General features: G+C 25.6%; 1 protein-coding gene across 17 annotated transcripts in view; it reads left to right on the forward strand.

Annotated features, from left to right (window-relative positions):
- Dscam1 (Down syndrome cell adhesion molecule 1) overlaps positions 1 to 19,884 on the forward strand; it is a 607,521-nt gene extending 587,637 nt beyond the window's left edge. For 16 of the 17 annotated variants that reach the window (XM_075368244.1, XM_075368245.1, XM_075368248.1 and 13 more), the window contains one exon: positions 14,895 to 19,884. In XM_075368244.1, coding sequence (XP_075224359.1) covers positions 14,895 to 14,967 — 73 coding nt within the window. In that variant the 3' untranslated portion in view covers positions 14,968 to 19,884. The remainder of the gene's footprint in view (positions 1 to 14,894) is intronic. The other variant, XR_012756684.1, reaches the window with a different exon arrangement.
- The last annotated feature ends 261 nt before the right edge of the window (positions 19,885 to 20,145 follow it).

The raw sequence follows: 20,145 nt of genomic DNA on the forward strand, positions 1-20,145 counted from the left end.
AAGGTTTTTTATCATTTGTTGTTTTAATTTCATTTAATTTATTTTTATTTTTATTCATTTTTCTGATCATTTCTTTTTTATATTCATTATTTTCTGCTATTTGAAAAATAGTGTTTAATTTTTTTATATGCTAGTTTCTTTAATAGTAATTTTTGTAATCTATCTGACATGTATCTAAAAGCTGCTAATTTATGCTCCATTGGGTGATTTGATTTGTAAGCTATGATGTTATCTGTATACATTTCTTTTCTGTATATTTCAAAATTTAGATTATTATTATTTCTTTTTATTGGTAGGTCTAAAGAATTAATAGTTCCGTCTTTCTCTTTTTCCATCATTTATTTAATGTTATGGTGGAATTTATTCATTTCTTCCAGAATCTTTTCTTCATTATTATTATTTTTTTTTTATTTACTAATAGAGTGTCATCCATGTAATTATTATATTCTGAACTACTGTATTTTTTCATGATATCTGGTATAATCTCTTCTTCCATTTTTGAAATATACAGAAAAGAAACGTATACAGATAACATCATAGCTTACAAATTAAATCACCCAATGGAGCATAAATTAGCAGCTTTAAGGTACATGTCAGATAGATTACATAAATCACCATTAAAGAAACTAGGATATAAAAAAAAGAAGTGATCAAAAAGATGAATAAAAGAAAAAGAAATAAATTAAATTAATACAACAAACAATAAAGAAACCTTTAAATGGAATAAATTAACATTTACTGGGAAAGAAATTTACCCAATTAAAAAATTATTTAGTAAATATAATATAAAAATGGCTATAAATACAAATAGTACACTAGAAACGATTTTTAATAGTAATACACAAGAAAAAGATATTTACTACAGTAATGACATATACAAAATAAAATCTAAATGCAGTGCAACATATATTGTACAAATGGGGGAAAAATTAAGATATAATGAACGCACAGTAAAAATTAAAAATCAAAATTAAAAGAAGAAGAATTAAAATCAATAATAAAAGAAGAAGAATGAATATTTTAGAAAATTTAGAAATCTTTAAATTAAAAAGTAACAATAAAACAATCATAAATGAATAGATCAAAATCAAGCGGATGTACTTTTGAAGTACCTCAATTTATTGAAAACAGGAAATAGATAAATAAAATTAAAAGATAAATGTAACCATTAATAACAAATAAACAAGAAGAAGGCCAGATTAGGCATGATATCAAATAAAGGGAGGGGCGTTGACTAAATGCTATATAAAGATTAACTGAAATTTAAAAGTACAAATTTCTACTATTTGAAAAATTGTATTATAAGTTTTGACAATGGAGTGGTTATGAAATGCATTAACATATAATAAAAGAATGAAACTAAGAACAGTAAACAGTTTTCAACGTAGAAATTCTATTTTTGACCCTTATAATATAATCAAGATATTCATATTTCTGCATCTGAAAATAATAAAATTAATTTTAAGTTATCATACTCCTTAATACTTTTGATGAAGTAAAACACTGCTTGGTCTTCAATATTACATATCATTCAATTACTGTTTCTGCTGGGTGAAATTAATCATATCGAATATCATTCTCTATCAGTAATATAATCCTATTACCTCTTCTTTGTATTGGAATGCCTGACTATAATAATAAGCACAATTTCCATTTGAATGTATATTGCACTGAACATTTTTGATAGTTTTTACAGGTACTGAATAAAAAATCCAAGTCTCTGAGTAGGGTCTTAGGAAGAGGAATTCCTTCCAAACCACAGACTTATGAGAGATCCCCACAAACTTTGCATGGATCCAGTGAATGTTCTGAGAAAATAAACTGACTTAAAATCACTGGGAGAAATATAATAAAACACAGTATCTTAAAATTATTAAATATTAGACGACTCACTTTTAAAATACTGAAAGTTTTTCTACTTAGATTCTTTCAGTGCTAATTAACAGCACTTTCTTCAGTACAGTTATACTAGTAATGATGTTAGTACCTGTCTTAAAAATGTTGGGACACCCATTAATTGTGTAATTAATAATTATAATATATTTGATCTACATTATAATTGTTTGTTCAATATATTATTTTTAATTGCAAAAATAATACATTAAATGAACAACAAATAAATCAAATATTTATTTTATTTCATAATCACGAAGTTTCCTAATGTTTTTAGAACATGCACCATTAATAACAGAACTGTTGAAAACTACTGACTAAGGTCTCTTAATTGCTCCAGAAAATACTGTGTAAGAAAGAGTTCTAATATTTTTAAAGCGACTTGTTTAGTATTTCATAATCTCAAATTACATACTTAATTTTAGAGTTTTAGGTTCCAATAATGCTCAAATTCAAAAAAATACCTTAAAAAGTTTGGTGGCTTTATAAATAAAATTGTTTTCATTATATTTTATTATTTAATTTAAATTTCCTTTGTCAAGTCCTTATTACTTATAAAAACATTGACCAATCTTTTTCCTGTTTATAGGTAAAATTTTTAACATTTTTCATAATAATGTAGATTTTATTTCATATCATTTTTTCCTTAAAATTATTTTTGACGTTAAGCCTTCTTCGGTATTTACTTAACTTTGAATAAATTTTTACCTGCAGTACAGTATATTTTAAACATTTGTTTAATTTTGCCTTTTCTGAATATAAAACAATCCTATTTTATATTTACTTTTCATGATTAAAATTCTAGCTAATTGGTTTATATTGTTTGTTTTTTATTTTAATTATTATTTAAAAAAAAAAAAAATAGTGAGCCAAACTTAAAAATGTACTAAAATTTAAAACTAAACATTTACTACATTTATACATTATGCGTACTATTAGTTAATTTCATTCAATTAATAAATCTTACTCTCTTTTATATTTTATTTTGAAAGTAAATATTACATGGAAATAATAATAATAAGTCTATTACAAGTATAAAATGAAAAATTTCAAAAACCCCCAGTAAAAGATTAAAATTTTTTAAAGTTTATAACATTTATGGCTCATAAACCTTGGGAGAACATGACAATTAATTCTGTGAAAGAATCAAGTCTACAACTGCAATAGGTACCAAGAAAATCATGAACTTAACACCACATAGGTGAAACATATAACCTCCTTTTTTCACGTAGTTACAGTCGGGGTGTTAAAAAGAGAACATAATATTCAACAAAAATGGCTCATGTTTTTTATTTAAATAAATAATAATTTATGCAATTTAAAAATTTTTGATTCATTTGAACTGATTAATATGCATGTTTTTTTTTAAACTAAATTTTACGAATAGTTCCAATTGATGACTGCTGCCTTCTTTTTAGAATTTTTCTATTATAGTATCTTGATTAATAAACAAAGTTTCTCTTAACCACATTTCAACCCCATTACCCACCCCACTCAAGTCACTGTAGTTAATAATAATAGAATGTTTATTGTTATTGTGTGGTTATCATTGTTTTGTATTTTTCTTTATTGTAATATTAATCTCTTGTTACATGGATTCTCACTCACGCTAACAGGAAACCGTAAGTTTATAATTATAATTCTGTAGGTGTTTGTCTTTTCATTCATTTGTTTATGCTTTGTTTATATTTATTATTGGTTTTTATATCAGTATGTATTTGTGTTGGTAACATTGTTTTGTGCATTTCTAATTTATTTATTTGCTGAAGTGTTGAGCAATGTTTTTGAAAACAATAGATTAATTTAGCTTAGTAATTAAATTGTATAAAAATTAAGAAATTGCTAGTTTCAGTCGATTGAACAATGTGTGTTTACATAATACTTTTTTTTTTATAAATATTGGTTTTCTCATTCTTTTTTATTACACTTATCTTTCTGTTACAGCCTTTATTAATTTTAATTTTTCTTTTCTGCACTTGAAGAAGCTGTAAAAGGCAGGAAGGAAAAATTTTTCAACCCTCCTTTTGAAAGAAATCAAAAGATTTTTCTGGGATATATATTTTGTTTTTATGAAACAGAGTGACTTTTGTCGAAGATTTTTCAGTCTTGGACATATACAAGATTTATCCTGGTAAACTCCTGAAATAATAACTTTTCTGCCTATCTTGAAGTTTTTCTGGTTTATTGACATCAGAGCACAACCCCTCAACTTTATATACATTTTCTATTTTGTGAAACATGTTCAGGACTTTTCTTTTGGGTTACTTTGTGGTTCACTAACAGTTTTTTTTAAATAAAGTTAGTTTATTCAAACAACCTTTCAGTGTCTTTTCAGTTTAGGAAATAAAGAATGTCTACTGATTTTAGTTTGGGCTGTGTAATGACCACAGCCTGCTTTAAGAATTATGTTTTAATAGCAGTAATTACATCAGCACATCAGTGAGGAGCATTCATCTGGTTATCTAAAAGACATTGTTCTCAAAGAGAAGGTTTTTCCCAAAGACTATCAGTCCTTCACTGATAGAATAAATATGTAGTGAATTATGCCCTTGGAATAAGACAGAAAGACTGTTACCATCACTTTAGCACCAGACCGCACTTTTTTGGTCACCCTTGTGATACATTGCTGTGGTACTGAAAGCTTTAATCATTTCCAAGTAATTTTTGTCCATTTCAAATACCTCCATAAAGGATTTTCAAAATTTAATTCCAAGTTTCACATAAATTCATTTCAGAAAGCAAGAAAAGCATCAAAGTTTGACCTGCTTACTCAAACAGAAGCATAAATGACTAAGCAAAATATTTCACTTCAGTTTTTGCTTGGTACTTTGCAGAATTGTGACTATGCATTGTACAATAATGAGTATCCTACTAGTGGTACTTCTTGATTTATAATTTCATAAGCTCAGGAATTTACTGAACAAAACTGAAACATTTAACACAGTTGATAATATGTTTGTCTCTTCTGAGCTGTTGTTATGCTTTTATTCATTAATGACATGATTGTGATAGTATTTTGAGTAAAAAGTAGTTATTAACAGTTGAAAATTTGAATGAAGGTGTAGTTTTTATATTTTAAAGTAAAAATTGGAAGTGAAAAATGTCATACTCAAAAAATCTTTCAGATCTGTTTTATCAAATAAGTATAAAGCCATTTTCTGAGTTGAAGTTTTTTTATTAAAAGATCAATTTTATATGTTTTATTCGTTACTCATATGTGTAGCCTACTGATTTTTTTTTTCAGTTTTTGAGGAACAATAAGATTTTAAAATTTTTCTACATTTGTAAGGCTTTTTTTCAAAACTGAAATAATTATAAGTATTATACATTAATGCAGTTTTATACACAAAATCATAATATTATAAAAAAAGTCATAATTTGTATTGACATTTAATAATTGACTTTAATAACATCCAAATTAAAAGCATAATAGTGAATAGGAATACATTATTTATAAATTTATCATGTTTTCAAGAATATAAATATTTTTTAAGTATGACTTTTATTCTCACCGAATAATAATTGTTCAGTTGACTGTAAAATTAATTTTTTTAGAGAAATAATTATATTGTTTCTTTTTCAGATTATGTTAACAACTTTTTATCCTAGAAATAGGATGTAAAAAGTACTGAAGATGTTATGTATTGTTATTGTTGTTTCATACATATTTCCTTTTAATATCTATAATTATTTTTGTGTGTTTTCCATTTTCTTCCCTTTTACTATTTATTATTGCTGTTATAGTTTAAAAAAATTGTTGTGGTTTTATTTATTATTTACTTCTATATGCTTAGTCTATTAAATTATGAATGACTTATGTGCTCCTTATTTAGGTTTCTTCAGTTTTTAAAAATATAATATATAAATAAAAGAAAAGGAATGAAGTTTTTATTTAACAGTAATTGGTAGTAAAGTGCTTGGACTGATATTCCTAATTTATATTGTATATAAATTTGTCTGAAAGATGTATTTCTTATAAAAAATTAATTCATTTTGTATTTCTCTTTTTCTAATAAAAGTTTTTATTAGATATATTTTTTTTGCGGTGTGTAAAGTTGTAGGATTAAAAAATTATATTTCAACCTTTTTTTCTATAACCATAAAAATATGTCCCCCGCCATTGACAGTATTACTATTACTGGTTGAAATCATAAAATATTCTGATCAGGTTTTCAAAATTATACAAATCCTAGATGTACTACATCTAATTTTATTATTATTGTTATCATGTGTATGCATAATATCTATTTTATTAGCAGATATTGACAACTTGATTTTAATCTCAAAACTTTATTTGGTGAAACCTTTTGTCATGATAAAGTATTATTTTGTTTTCAAAATTATTATTCTGTCATTTACAGTACAATTTGACATTATCCTGACAATTGAAAATTCATCTTTCTATTTTTAACTTCAGTGATATAGGGTATTCAGATTATTCATTGACAATAATCTGTAGTTCATATTCTTTTTTATTTTAAAATTTCATTATGTTTGAGTCATGTAAGATATTGTGAAACTATCAATTTGGACAGACGTAGTTTACCATTTTACCCAGGCTGGCTCTGTAATTGCATTTTTAAAACGATTCTCTATAATCAAGTTCAACAAAGTTTCCTATTTCAATGTTAACAATATATTCTTCATAGCTGTTTGTTCTATTATTGTTAGCTGCTGTAATAATGAAATAGCTTAGAAATACTTTAAATAGAATCATTTTTAAATACAGATATATTGCTTTTTTTATATATAATTTAAACTAACAGAAGTATAATTTTCATTTTTGAATTCTAAAATGTATAATATTCTGGTTACTTGTCATCGTATAGGCGCCAGTTCAAAAATTATTTTTTCCTTGGAAAGATAATATGAGAATCAATTTAATTTTTGCATTTTTTGTTGGTTTAGTTGGTCAATATGAGTATGTAAAAATATTCGTTATTTAATGAAAAAACTGAAGTAAATTTATTGAAAGAGTGAAATATAGTCCTGTTCTAACTTGACCTTGTGGCATATTCCATCTTTTTGTGTTTCAAACACAAATTTTCCAATTTTTGTGAAATTTTTGCAGTGAGATTCCTTACTATTAAAAGGAACCTCCTATGTGTAACAACTTGTCATAAAATTTTTCAATTTCAAAATGTCAGCAATTACTTTGCTTAAATAGCAGGATTGATGATGGTCTGTGGTGGAGGGAAAATTTACATCACCAAGCTGCTAACATCTATTCTCCTTTCCACTAATGATGACAACCATCAAGTTTCAGTTTGTCTCTCAACAGTTAAATATTAGATACTTCATTTACATTTTCTATTTAATCTTTTAGCTTAATACTTATTATAAATGCTATTGGTAAAACTCACTTTTTTTGTCATTTTCCTCTTCAACATCATATTTATAAAAAAAATTGAAAATACTAAGAAACTTTTTTTAAAATAGAAATATAATAGAGGTATCTTTTCTATAATCAGCATTTAATGATAGCCACTGTCCACAAAAATCATGCTTTTATGATATTGCTAATAATATTATTTTCAGCATTAACTTGACCTATTTCAAACGATTCAATTTGGTACTGTATTTTAATTTTGATTTTATTAAGTTCTTTTAAAGGTGACTTTAAATTTTGTTTTAGTGATCAATATCAGTTCAGTATAAAGTGATTGATTCTACTGTATTAATTTAATATAATGATTTAAATAAAAAATTCTTGTCATAACTCTTTTAGTCACATTCGAAGCCATCCTCAGTAACTCGTGTGCGGCCAGCCCTTGGTCAGTATCCAGTGACCACCATCGTATATTTATTGTATAACAAAATAAAATCTGTTTCACAAATGTGTGCAGCAAATCAACAATATGATAGTATTATGATTCTAATGTAATTTAGGACAATCCAACCGAAAAAAAACACTTCTCTTTACTTTTAACATAAAAATGAAGTAAAAATAACTTGTAATACAAAGATTAGAAAATTGTGGTAAAATAATATATTTATCATAAAAATAAAAATTTAAGAAAGTACATTACTGCTATATTAAAATTTCATCAATTAAAACAGAAAAAAATATTTGTTTCCTTAATGTATTCAATACCCCCAATAAGCTGCTGCCTGTTGAACTATTGTCAGAATTTCCTAAATTTATCACAATATCATCAATAATATTTTCACGCAAACTGTCTGCTTGCTTGCTTTTTTTCTTTTTTAATTACATTGTTGAATGCAGTTTTTCCAAACATTCCCATCTACTCTGTTAACACTTCTGTCAATAGATTTTTTTACATCACTTACCTTAAATGTTGTGTTATTACTCCCAATGTAGCCTTTGACTTGTGCCCATGTTAATTTTATCAGATTAAACTTGCAATGGTATGGAGGAAGATACAACATGACAAATTTTTTTAATTTTGCTATTTCATATACTTTATAATTTCATCCCATATCTCCTATTCTACTTTATAATGATTCAGCAATTTCTGATTTTCAGGTCAAAGTGTTTGAATTTTTTCAGTTTTCAGGCAATGGTATGGCACATCATCCATTACTATGTGGATCCTTCAACAACAATGCCAACAATTATTTTAAACCACAGCATGAAATTGTTATCATTCATTTCATCATGATACTCTTGGGAAGACATGGATTAAACTTTTTAAACCACCATTCAAAAATTCAAAAACCCACTTTTACTTCCTATGTGTGTTAGTATTAATTGTTTACCTACTGGGTGGTAAGAACCTTTACCAGTAGATGAACCTTTCATAAAAGCATCTGTTGTGCTCTTTATTTATTTATTCAACCATACCTTTTCCCATACACATCTCGCATTAACCCAAGTTTCATCTAGATAAAAAATTGTCTTGCCCTCTTCATGAAATCGCTTAATTTCTCTTAAATATTGACTGTCACATGAAGTAATATTTTTACATTCAATCAATAAAGAACTATTTTTTCTGGATTTGAAACAAAAATTCACTGATTTTAAAACATGATGTAATATACTTTTAGAAATATTCGGCAATTCATTATCGGTATTCACAGCATGTAATATTTTGTTCAAGTTAGGAAGTTCATAATTGAAAGAAAATGAATGAACTTTTTTTCTGATATTTGAATCTTTTTGGGGCTAAGATGTTTGCCATCAATGTTGTGTTTCTTTGTTATATTAAATATTTTTCTTTAGCTAACGCTTGTTCTACTTCTTGCTTTTCAATCAGTGTCTGACTGCAAATTTCAGTGTTACCTTGTTTTAAGGTTATATATACATTGTTGATTTTTTGCAGAGCTACTTAAGTGTTTTCCCAGTTTATGTTTCTCGATAGAATCGCTCATTGTTAAAACCTGATTGACACAAAAACATGGGTAAATTAAAATTAATGAGAATAAAACTGTTATAAAAATTAACTATAAAATTTTATCTTACCATATGAAGTAACACAATAACACAGACAGAAATACTTTCTTTCACAGAATTGAATAATGGTGGGAAGCATTGCAAATGATGTCATCGTTATTAAACATCAATAACAAAGACTAAAAAAAAACATTTAATTGCTTAACATCGGTATGCCATGTCACCAGACAAGTGACAGCTTAGCGTAAATAACTATACGCATAAAACAACAATTTAATTATACTTGCACATAGGAGTGACAAAATGATACAGTCTAAACTACTGAGATATAACTCATACATGCTGAATTCATATTTATATCTTCTGCATTGTTTCATGACACAAGGATTAATACCAATATATTTTATTTGTAAAACATGTATTTTTATTTATTTACTAGGAGACCTGGCAATACTTCACTGTTGCTAGATTTAAATATATATATATATATATATATATATATAGAATCAATGCACACAATTGAAAGTTTGATAAAACATTATAAAACTGAACATTACAGAACTTCAAAACATTTAACCTTTCACTTTATAAAGTCAGAATATAAATAAATTCAATTGTTAAAACAGCACTATCTGTCGGATTTATTTCAAACTACTCTCTAAACACAGTAATTGGTTCAAAATACCCCAACTTTCTTTCTACTAGTCAGATCAAGGATTTCAATAGCTTTAAACCTTCTCCGGACAATGCAGACCATTTTGTAAAAACCTGCATGTAATTCGGTCCAGTAGCTTTTTAGTATATAGCGGACACACATGCAAACATTGCATTTTAAATATATAGAAGAAGAATATCTGCTTGTATATTTGTTTGTTTGTTTCGTAAATGTCTCAACACTGGTGCCACCTAGTGACTATAGTTTTTACAAAAATTTTTCTTTTCATGTAACTAATATATATTCTGAATAGGAGCCAAATTGAAGCACAAATACAATTTTTTTTAAATATCTTGACCCGAGTGCCACCTAGCAGGTTTACACTAATTCAGAAACCTTCGTGGGCGTGCACACAACTCACCAAAGTTTAATTGCAATCAGATGAATGTTATAGAAACACATATGGGACAAATAAACAAACATTCATTTTTATATATATAGGTTTTGTGGGATTATATGTCAGATTTTAAGTGCTTCATTTTTTATGAGGATTTATATTTTTAAATAAAATGTTTTTATTAATACCTACTGCGCTTTACAAAATGGACAAAGTGTTATGTAAGTGTTATTTGTATCATTGTTTCTGAACTATTGGTCTCCATAATAAAGTACGGTGTTTACTGTTGGTTGGCCTCCATGGTGCAAGTGGTAGCACCTCAGCCTTTCATCTGCAGATCCGGCGTTCGAATCCTTGTCAGGTATGTCATTATCACATGCTACATTTCATCTCATCCTCTGAAATACCTGACAATGGTACTGGAAGCTAAAAAGTGTTTACTTGTTTTTTTTTATTTATAAAACGAATTTTGAAACAAATGAAAAATACCAATCCTGACATGGATTCAAACCCAATCTTCTTAATAAAAGGAAGAAATCCTACCATTCTGAACTTAAATCAGATTACTTTTAAATAAATTGTTTTTTGTTTTTGTTTTCTTTATATGTAAATAATAAAACCTGTTGTTATTAACAGTTTCAAATTTAGTATTTTTATTTGGAAGCCTTGGTAAGTCTATCATAAATAGTTAAGGGTTTCAGACTGAAAAAGATTGAGAAGCATTGATGCACATAATAATTATAAATATATATAATTTGGTAGTTTGCAACTTGACATAATATTTTATATTTAATTCATTATTGTTGCTTCAGTTATGCCATTTATATTTTTATTTTGTAATTAATTTTTTGCAGCTTTTAAAAATAATTCATTCATATTCATGTAGTTGTGAACTCTTTACTCTCCTATGTTCAATAATAAATGAAAGTATTGTAATGTAACAAAAAATTTAAATTGAAATCACAACTAAGTATTTTAAATGCTTAATTTTTTACTCTTTAGATTAGAACAAAAAAAATGTATTACATTGTTTAAAAAAAAATAGTTCCCTATATAAGATGTATCTAACTGTTCTCCCAAATATTTTAAAAACAAATAAATTTTTTAGTTTAAGCTAAATAAATTGAATGGTTCTTACAAATAACAATCTTTTTTAAACCATTATTCTTGGTTCTTAGAAAAAAATTTCTTAAAATGGTAATTCAAAAGATTTAGAGAAAATATATCAATTATAAAATGAGATTATAATATATTATACGAGGTGAACTGGTAGGGCTTTTAACTGGTCGATCACAGTCTTTTGAATGTTCTCCAGAGTTCCAAAATGACAGCCTTTTATGACATGTTTCAGGAAAAAAGTCACAAGAACTCAAATCAGGTGAATAGGGGGATTGAGAAACTGTAGGAATGCGTTTTTGAGTCAAAAATTCCCTGGTGGAAATGGCCGTGCGACATGGGGCATTGTCATGATGAAGCATCCACTTGTCTGCAATGTCTGGTCTCATGCGAATCACTTTTCGTGAACCTTTCAAAGACAACTTTGTAGAACACTTGGTTGACAGTTTGTCCTGGAGGAACAAATTCTTTATGCACGATACCCCTACTGTCAAAATAGCAAATCAGCGTGGTTTTGATCTTTGATTTGCCCATTTAACATTTTTTCGGTCGAGGAGATGACGGAGTGTGCCACTCTTCTCTTTGTTTCAGGATCGTACTCAAATATCCAGGATCACACGATTGAAGAATTCATTGTCATTGTCAACCCTCTCAAGAAGATCAATGCACACATTTCTTCGATTGTCCTTCTGTTCTGTTGTGAGGTTTTTCAGCACCAATTTCGCACAAACCTTTCGCAAGTCCAAATCGTCTGTCAAAATTTGATGTACAGTGAAAGTGTTTAACTGTTCACTCATCATCCTTATTGTTAAATGACGGTCTGATCTCAGTAGAACCCTCACACGCTCAATGTTTTCATCAGATTTTGAAGTTGAAGGTCTCCCTGAGCGAGGTTGATCTTCAACATGTTCTTGGCCTTCCAAAAATTATTTGTGCCAGCGGAAAACTTGTGCTCTTGATAAGCAATGTTCCCTATAGGCCTGTTTCAACTTTTCAAAGGTCACACTTGCGGATTCCCTAAGTTTAACATAAAACTTGATTGCACAACGTTGCTCTAAATTCTATGCTCCATTTTCGTAACACAACTTCACTGATGGCGCTGTCAAAAATAATGTGTTGGCTGAACGGAGTTGAAACTCGTACTGAGCATGTGGAAGGGATGAACAAACCGGTCTAGCACAGACCGGTAGACACAGCGTTGCCAGATCGCTTGCAGTGTTACCAATCTCATTATTTTTCTCACACACCCTGTATGCTAGGTAAAACATATTCAAAGTAATACATGCAAAATTGTATCAAATTTTTTATTCTCATTTCTCAATTTTTTTCAGTTCAAAGTGTTGTTGTAAAAAACTATAAACATTTATTTTAACTTTTTTTTATTACATTACATTACATTTGGATGAAGTTTTAAAAATAAATAAATCCATTTGAAATAAACAAAGAACAGGCCATTAATTTATTGTAATCCATTTAAAATTCCACGCCCCATATTTTAAAAAACTACAGAAATTCATAGGATTTATTGACATACCTTGTTATGATACAACAGATGATACAGATGATATTTAAATGAAAAGTAAATGATAAATAAAAATATGACAGCCTTATAATAAATAAATAATATTGTTTTAAAGATTAGACTATTTACTAGTTAAAACTAGTGCACACAGATTTTATTTGAATTATAACAAATATATTTTAACATTAGTAAAACTATTAGGTTTTAAAATTAAAATAAATAATGTAAAACTGTGTAAAAGTTTAAAAAGTTTTTCTTCACTTAATAAAATAATATTGTTTTTGAAATTTTCTTAGAGGTAAAATCAATGTGTCTTTATTTTAGCATTTTGATAATTCAGCATCTTCTTTTTTAATTCTTAGGCTGGTAGACTGACTATTTCTGTTTTCTTAAAAAAAAATCAAGGCTGAAATAAGTAAAAACATTTTTCTTCTTGCTGTGTTAAGTTTTTTTTAACAAAACTACAGATTTTTGGACTTCTCTTGTTATTTTAATATTTCCCTTCGTATTAGCTCTCTCTTCCTTCATGACCGTAATACAAGAACAATAAATTTAAAAAGATTCTGTCTGTTTCTGTCTTGAAAAAATTGAGATTTTAAAACAAAAAAGGGTTTCATTATCTTTGTTTAAACCTTCTTCAATTTCAAGATTATCTTAGTTGTTGAAGTCTTTTATATGGAATTGAAGCAACTCATCCATATTATTTTTAGTTATATTTTCTAATCGCATATGTTCTTGCTATGTTAACAGTGTGGCACCCCTTGAACATTCAAAACAGATGCATTAGAAATAAACAAGAAATAGGCTATTTATCTTAATCCATTTAAACTTCTGTAAGGTGAATTGTTAAAAACTAAATAAAATTCATAAATTCTTATTTTTATGTAGATTTTTAAAGTGTCTCTTACAATCATTCAAGTCTTATGACATATGATAAATCTTCTTCCAAATCTCTTTTATATAAAACAATAAAACTTCTGACTGCATTGCTAGTACTTTCATTGGATTTTTAAAATATGATATTTTACCATCACTATCCTCTATAAATTGATTGCAATACATGGTGATATTGGTAATGAGAATATATTATGCAGAATTGCATAAAGTAAAGGATTCTTGTTTTGATGTTAGATGACCATTAAAGTGGGGATATTAGTCATATTAGTAATTTTCCGCTGGTTCCTGCTAAGAAATATGTTAAAGATGGCTGTTAGACTAAATAACTTTTTCTGGTAGATTTTAACCATTCTGAATCAGTGAAAGATAGATAATTTTATAAATTTTTGGATCTGTAAACATCATAACTACATGAATTACAAGTATTAGTTTTATAATGCTTATTAGATTATAGTCACAGCAAAGAATAAAATGAATTAATTTTTTTTTCTCTATAGCATTAGTCATTATTTGTTGATTTCTTAAATTAATTTTAGCAAATACTTTAGTTGCATTTTTTTTAAATTGTGTATTAAGCTATGCTACTTATTTAAATATCAAAACTTATTGATACTTTTACTAAAACGTATGCAACTGCCAATATTTTTTTTTAATTTAACAACTACTACAAGATCACATCTTAGTTACAATTTTGTTTTTTGTGTGTATATATAAATATAATTATTTTACTGAAATTAATTTTTTTTAGATTCACATTATTCCTCTGTATTGTTAAATTATATTTTTAATTTATTAAAATAAATTGTCTAGTACAGAATGTAAGACATATCTTTCCTTAATTTTACCATAAAAGTATTTTCACAGGATCCCACATTCTCAGTCATGATTGAAAGGTTTAATTAAACTGCAATTTGTTCAGAATATGCCATGAAAGTATTCTCATGGTAAAGTTAATTTAAGATTGCCTTATCTCAATATTCTGAATTAGATGGTTTATTTTAATAGAATTTAAAAAATATATAATATTTATTTATTTTTGTATTTTTATCTTTTTTTACAGAAACGAAGCAGGGCAACAACATCTCCAAAACGGAGGGCTCGGGCTCACAACCTACGATACTGTGGCAGTGTAATCTCTAGTCTGCAAAACCTGTGCCATAGATTATATCCATAGCCTGATAACTTGATTAATTCATTTCATAAATCAAGGCTTTTTTTCAAATTTATTCTTTATCTTATTTAGGAAATTTTATGTTTAAAATTATTTTTGCAGTTCTAATGATTTTGTATAGTTGTATCCTGTCTTTTTTTATGTAATTAACTGATGAAGTATATAGATCTTACTTAAAAAGTCTATAAATTATAAATTTTTTAAAATTATAATTTGTCGTATAAATATTGCAGATCAGTAAAATTAATATAATTTAATATTTGTTCAAAAAAAGAACCAAAACAAAATTATGTTACAATTAAAAAAACCCAATGTAGTGTTTTCACTGTAAACACGTAAGTGACACCAAGTATAAAATTATTATAATATCATATTTTCTCACATTTGAAATAAAAACCTCGATTATGTTATGAGATAATCAGGCCTGCATGTATATGTTATCGGTAAATTTAAAAAAATAAGCACCGGGTTTAATATTATAACATGCCATCAAATTAACATACTAAATAATCATCTCCAACACTGCAGCTAATGTTATTTCTACTAATACTATTACTACGTATTAACTATTATTATTATTAATATTAATTAATTAACAAGTAAATAATACAGTTAATTGAAAGCACATATTAGAATTCGTATTTTATAACATTATTATATTATTATTATTATTATATTATTAAATAATATATGTGAAATCAAAATAATAAATTATTACTATCGGTATAACTTTACTAGGTATTACATTATCATTATTATTATTGCGTTAATAATGTTTCAGACATATTGTAATAATAATTGTATTACTGAGTAGCGGGGTTTTCCTAAAAATACTACTATTTAATAAAATAAAAAAATATATGACTAATAGGATTATAAGTATGATGATATTGTGGTAATAATTGTACTATTAAAAATAATGTAAAGCAAGAAAAAGCTTACATGTTGGTTTTTTAACGTTCTCATATGAATGAAAAACAAACTTATGTATTGTTAATAGTAATAATAATATTGAAAATGAAGTAACTATTAAAAAAAAACAAAACAAAATAAAAGTTGTACAGTAATTTATGCCCTGCAAAATTTAAAAAACATTTTTTATTATATTTTATTTTCATCATAAAATCCTGTTGTGATTTTTTTCAAGTAGTACCTTGAACTAAAAAAAAAGGATTTATACTTGCTATATAGTCTATTGTATATAAATATTGTACTATTATTATTAAAAAAAAAAAGATTATGTATATTGCAGTGCTTTGTTTTTTTTTTTAATTAAACTACTATGGTGAAATTGTTTTAATATTCAGCCGTGATCTGATTATAGATAAAAACAAAATAAAAAATAAAAAATACTCCTTTTATTCAGTAAAATTATATATATACATTATTATTATCATTATTATTATTATATTATGTATTTTGATATTTTATGTGTAAGTATATGTGACTAAAATATTATGCATATAATATTAATTGCTGTCAGTTAATTCATTAATTTTTTTAATTTCAAACTTTTATTGTATGAAAATAATGTAAATATGTATTATTATTTTTACTTATTAATTATTAATAGACTGTGCATGTATCTATTAAAAAAATGGTAATATAATATTAGCCTGATGCTGAGAACGAGTTGATTTCATTACATAATTATATAGAATGATGTTTTAATAATTAATAAATAAATAATTTTAAGAATCTAAGCGTTAACTATTAATTGTATTGTACTGAATTTATTTCTTCCAATTCATAATTAATTATATTTTGAAAATTTAGGTGATGTAAAATAATTATGATATAAAAAAATTATATATTTAAAACTCACCATCATTTACTAGAAAGAAGTAATGAATTTAATTATTTTTATTATTATTTGTTAGAAAAATAAATTTAAAAAATATATTTATAATAATAGTGAAAAAAATTACATAGAGTCTTGCAGAAATATAGTCGGATGTACGTTAATGATTGATGGTCCTACACCATTTTATTTATTTATTCTTTTTTTAATTTTATGAATGGGTTGTGATCATGAAGTCGATCATTTCTCATAAAAATGATTTTGTAATCATTTTACATACTATTATATATATAAGTATTTTTTAATTAATTGATGATATTTGTATCATCATTGTTGTAATGTGTAATTATTACTTGTATCGATGAGCTCAAATGTTTTTATTATTATTTTTATTATTATTATTACTAGTAAAGAATGTAATGTGATATTTTTTCTTCATGTGTGTTTGAAATATTTCAGAATTTTAATGTTAATTTTAATTTCATTATTATTAACCCTTTCATGTCCTATTTTGGAACTGGTTCCTTAACTAAGCAATTGGTTAAACTTTTCTAGGCAAAAACTCCGTATTCTGAGATTACCAAATGTTTTCAGTAAAAATAGATTTTTAATAGAATCCTATTTAATTTTTACTTTTTATTTTTTCATTTTTTTTTTTTTTAAGAATTAATATATAATTTTAAATTACTAACTTGAATCGACATAATCACATAAATACTTTTTTTATGCGCCAAGTTTTTCCATAATTAGGTGGAATTTTTCAGCCAGTTGCTCTTCCCGACATCAACATATAATTGTGCTGATACAATAAATACAACCAATGACTCTATCTTTTGTGATATTTATCTGTGAGATAATACTGATTTAAAAAATTCTTCAAAGTATAAATCTTTACTTTTTTGTAAATGAACAAAATGCAACGAGGTCTGTTAACCTATTCAGTAATAATGCAATTTTTCACTATCAAGCAAAAAGCAATAAAGAATTTCTCAGGAGTAGGCCAACTTTGGTATAGACCATGAATTATATAACACTGGACAAATTAAAGTAAAGGACTTTAAAGGGTTAATTATGAGTACTTTTATGTTGATTTAAAATATTAAATGGGATTTGATGATTTAGAATAGCACAGTGAGGGCACAAAACCTGATGTTAAAAATAAAATTATTAGTTTGCTTTCTATTAATTATGTATAATATTTTGGTTGTTTGTTCATTTGTTTATTCGTTGTTTGTCTTTTTATAAATCTTACTATTTAAGGTAAATAAATTGTTATTAATTTGTGATTTAACGTCAAGTTTTTTATCTTGGCGCTAATGTATACACGTCGTTAATATGTCCGTAATTGTACCTCTTTCTTCGTCTAGATTAATAAATCCTTTCTCTTTCGCTGTATATGTGTCCTTGCTTTTTATTAATTCTTTTTTGTTACACTAACCTAATTAGAAAATATATATTAGGTTTTTTTTTTTAAATAAGAATATTATTTGTTAATTGTATATTTTTATCACTTTTTTTATTTTTTATTTTATTATATTTTTTAGTAAGAATTAGTAAATGTTTTAGGTTATTAATTATTATAAATGTATTTTGCATTTTTACATGTAATATAATGTAATTTGTAGGATATATTATCATATTATAATTATACATATATATTTGAATTTATAAGTCTTCATAAGTCATCGAAATTACAATTTCATTTTTAATTATTAGATTTTTAACTTTATTGTAAATGTGCTTTTTTCGTCCAGTAAATTGCTATTAATTAAATACAAATAAGTAAATTAAAGATTCAGTCAGTAATAAAATAAAAAATTATTTTTTATTTATTTTATTTTTTTATTTATAATGCAACCCTTTTTTATATGATTTATTTCTAGGTTTCTCAGTACTGATAACTATTTTCATTATTCATTTTTCAGAATTATTAACTTCATTTTGTACCTTTTTTTATTATTTTTTTATGTTTTTTTCTGTTACTGATTGCATCTTATAAAATTGCATGAATATAAAACGTATCATATTTTTATTGGTTTTTAAATTACTTTCTATTGTGTAGATAAAATTAGTAATTCATCATGCGAGTCCATTCCATGAATTTTATTAATATTATTTTTATAATATAATTGTTGCTTTTATTTTTTGTCACTACTAGAGTATTTTGTGATAATAAAAAATATTATAACTTTGTTAAATTTTTATGATTATAAGAATATTTATAAAAAATGGAATGGATATTTTTATGCGTATCATACAGTAAATTTATATTTTAATTTGCATATAATTTATCTCATAACCAAAATAATGTAGATGAAATGTTGGCACAGTTTTATATAGCTTTTGGTGTTGTTCTTCAGTCATTGCCATCGCTTTTCAGCTTAAAATAATAATACTGCTAGTCAAAACTGATGCATTTTTAAACCAATGTTAGGTACCATAAATACAAAATCCTTAAATTGTATTAACATTTGTCTATTACATAATATTTGATATACTGATACCCAGTAAGAATTTATTATTACACAATCATAAATTTTCTAATAATAATAATAATAATAATATCATTATTATTATTGTTATTAATTAATTTTTCTTGTGAATGAGTCTTTCATGTGTTAATATGCCATACTGTTTATGATGGTATGTTTTTGTGAAAGTTATGACAAGTGTATATTAAAAATAGCTTGTGTTAAATCACAGCTGTCTTAAGCAGTATACTGTATGTAATGCAAGGTTATGACTGAATGCTTTATTTAATATTATTAAGTGTGTATATTGTGTATTTTTATGAGTTTCATTTTTCTCTTTTTTATTTTTATATATATGTAATTCATAAAGTGATAAATAAGTTTTAAATTTTAAATGGAAGATTTTTAATATTATACAAAATCAATAGAGTTAAAGCTTTATTTGCTGTTTCTTTTAAAGCATGAAAATTTAATACAAAAATTTTTTAATTCCTTATGAGGAATATAAATTTTTATTTCAATAAGAATATAAAGAAGAGTCAGATGCTATTTGTACCAAAGTTGTAGGATTAATAATTTTAGGACTTTGTGTTAATAAAGATTTACAAATTAAATTAGTGTTTTTATTTATTTTAATACTTACATATATTCTCTCTCTTTTTCTTTCTCTGTATTATCATAGGACATTCCTGCTTGCTGTATCATGTGGATTTTCAGACCCTATTAACAGTTGAACTTGACAGTGTCAATTACTTTATGAAGATATGTAAAAATTGATTACTGTTCACGGTGTTTCTCAGGTTTTCCTGAGGTGTTTGTAATCAGGTTTTCCTGGAGCTTACTACTTAAAAGTTAAAGAGTTTTCATT

Source organism: Lycorma delicatula, chromosome 6 (genome assembly GCF_047948215.1).
Source record: "Lycorma delicatula isolate Av1 chromosome 6, ASM4794821v1, whole genome shotgun sequence".
Taxonomy (NCBI): Eukaryota; Metazoa; Arthropoda; class Insecta; order Hemiptera; family Fulgoridae; genus Lycorma; species Lycorma delicatula.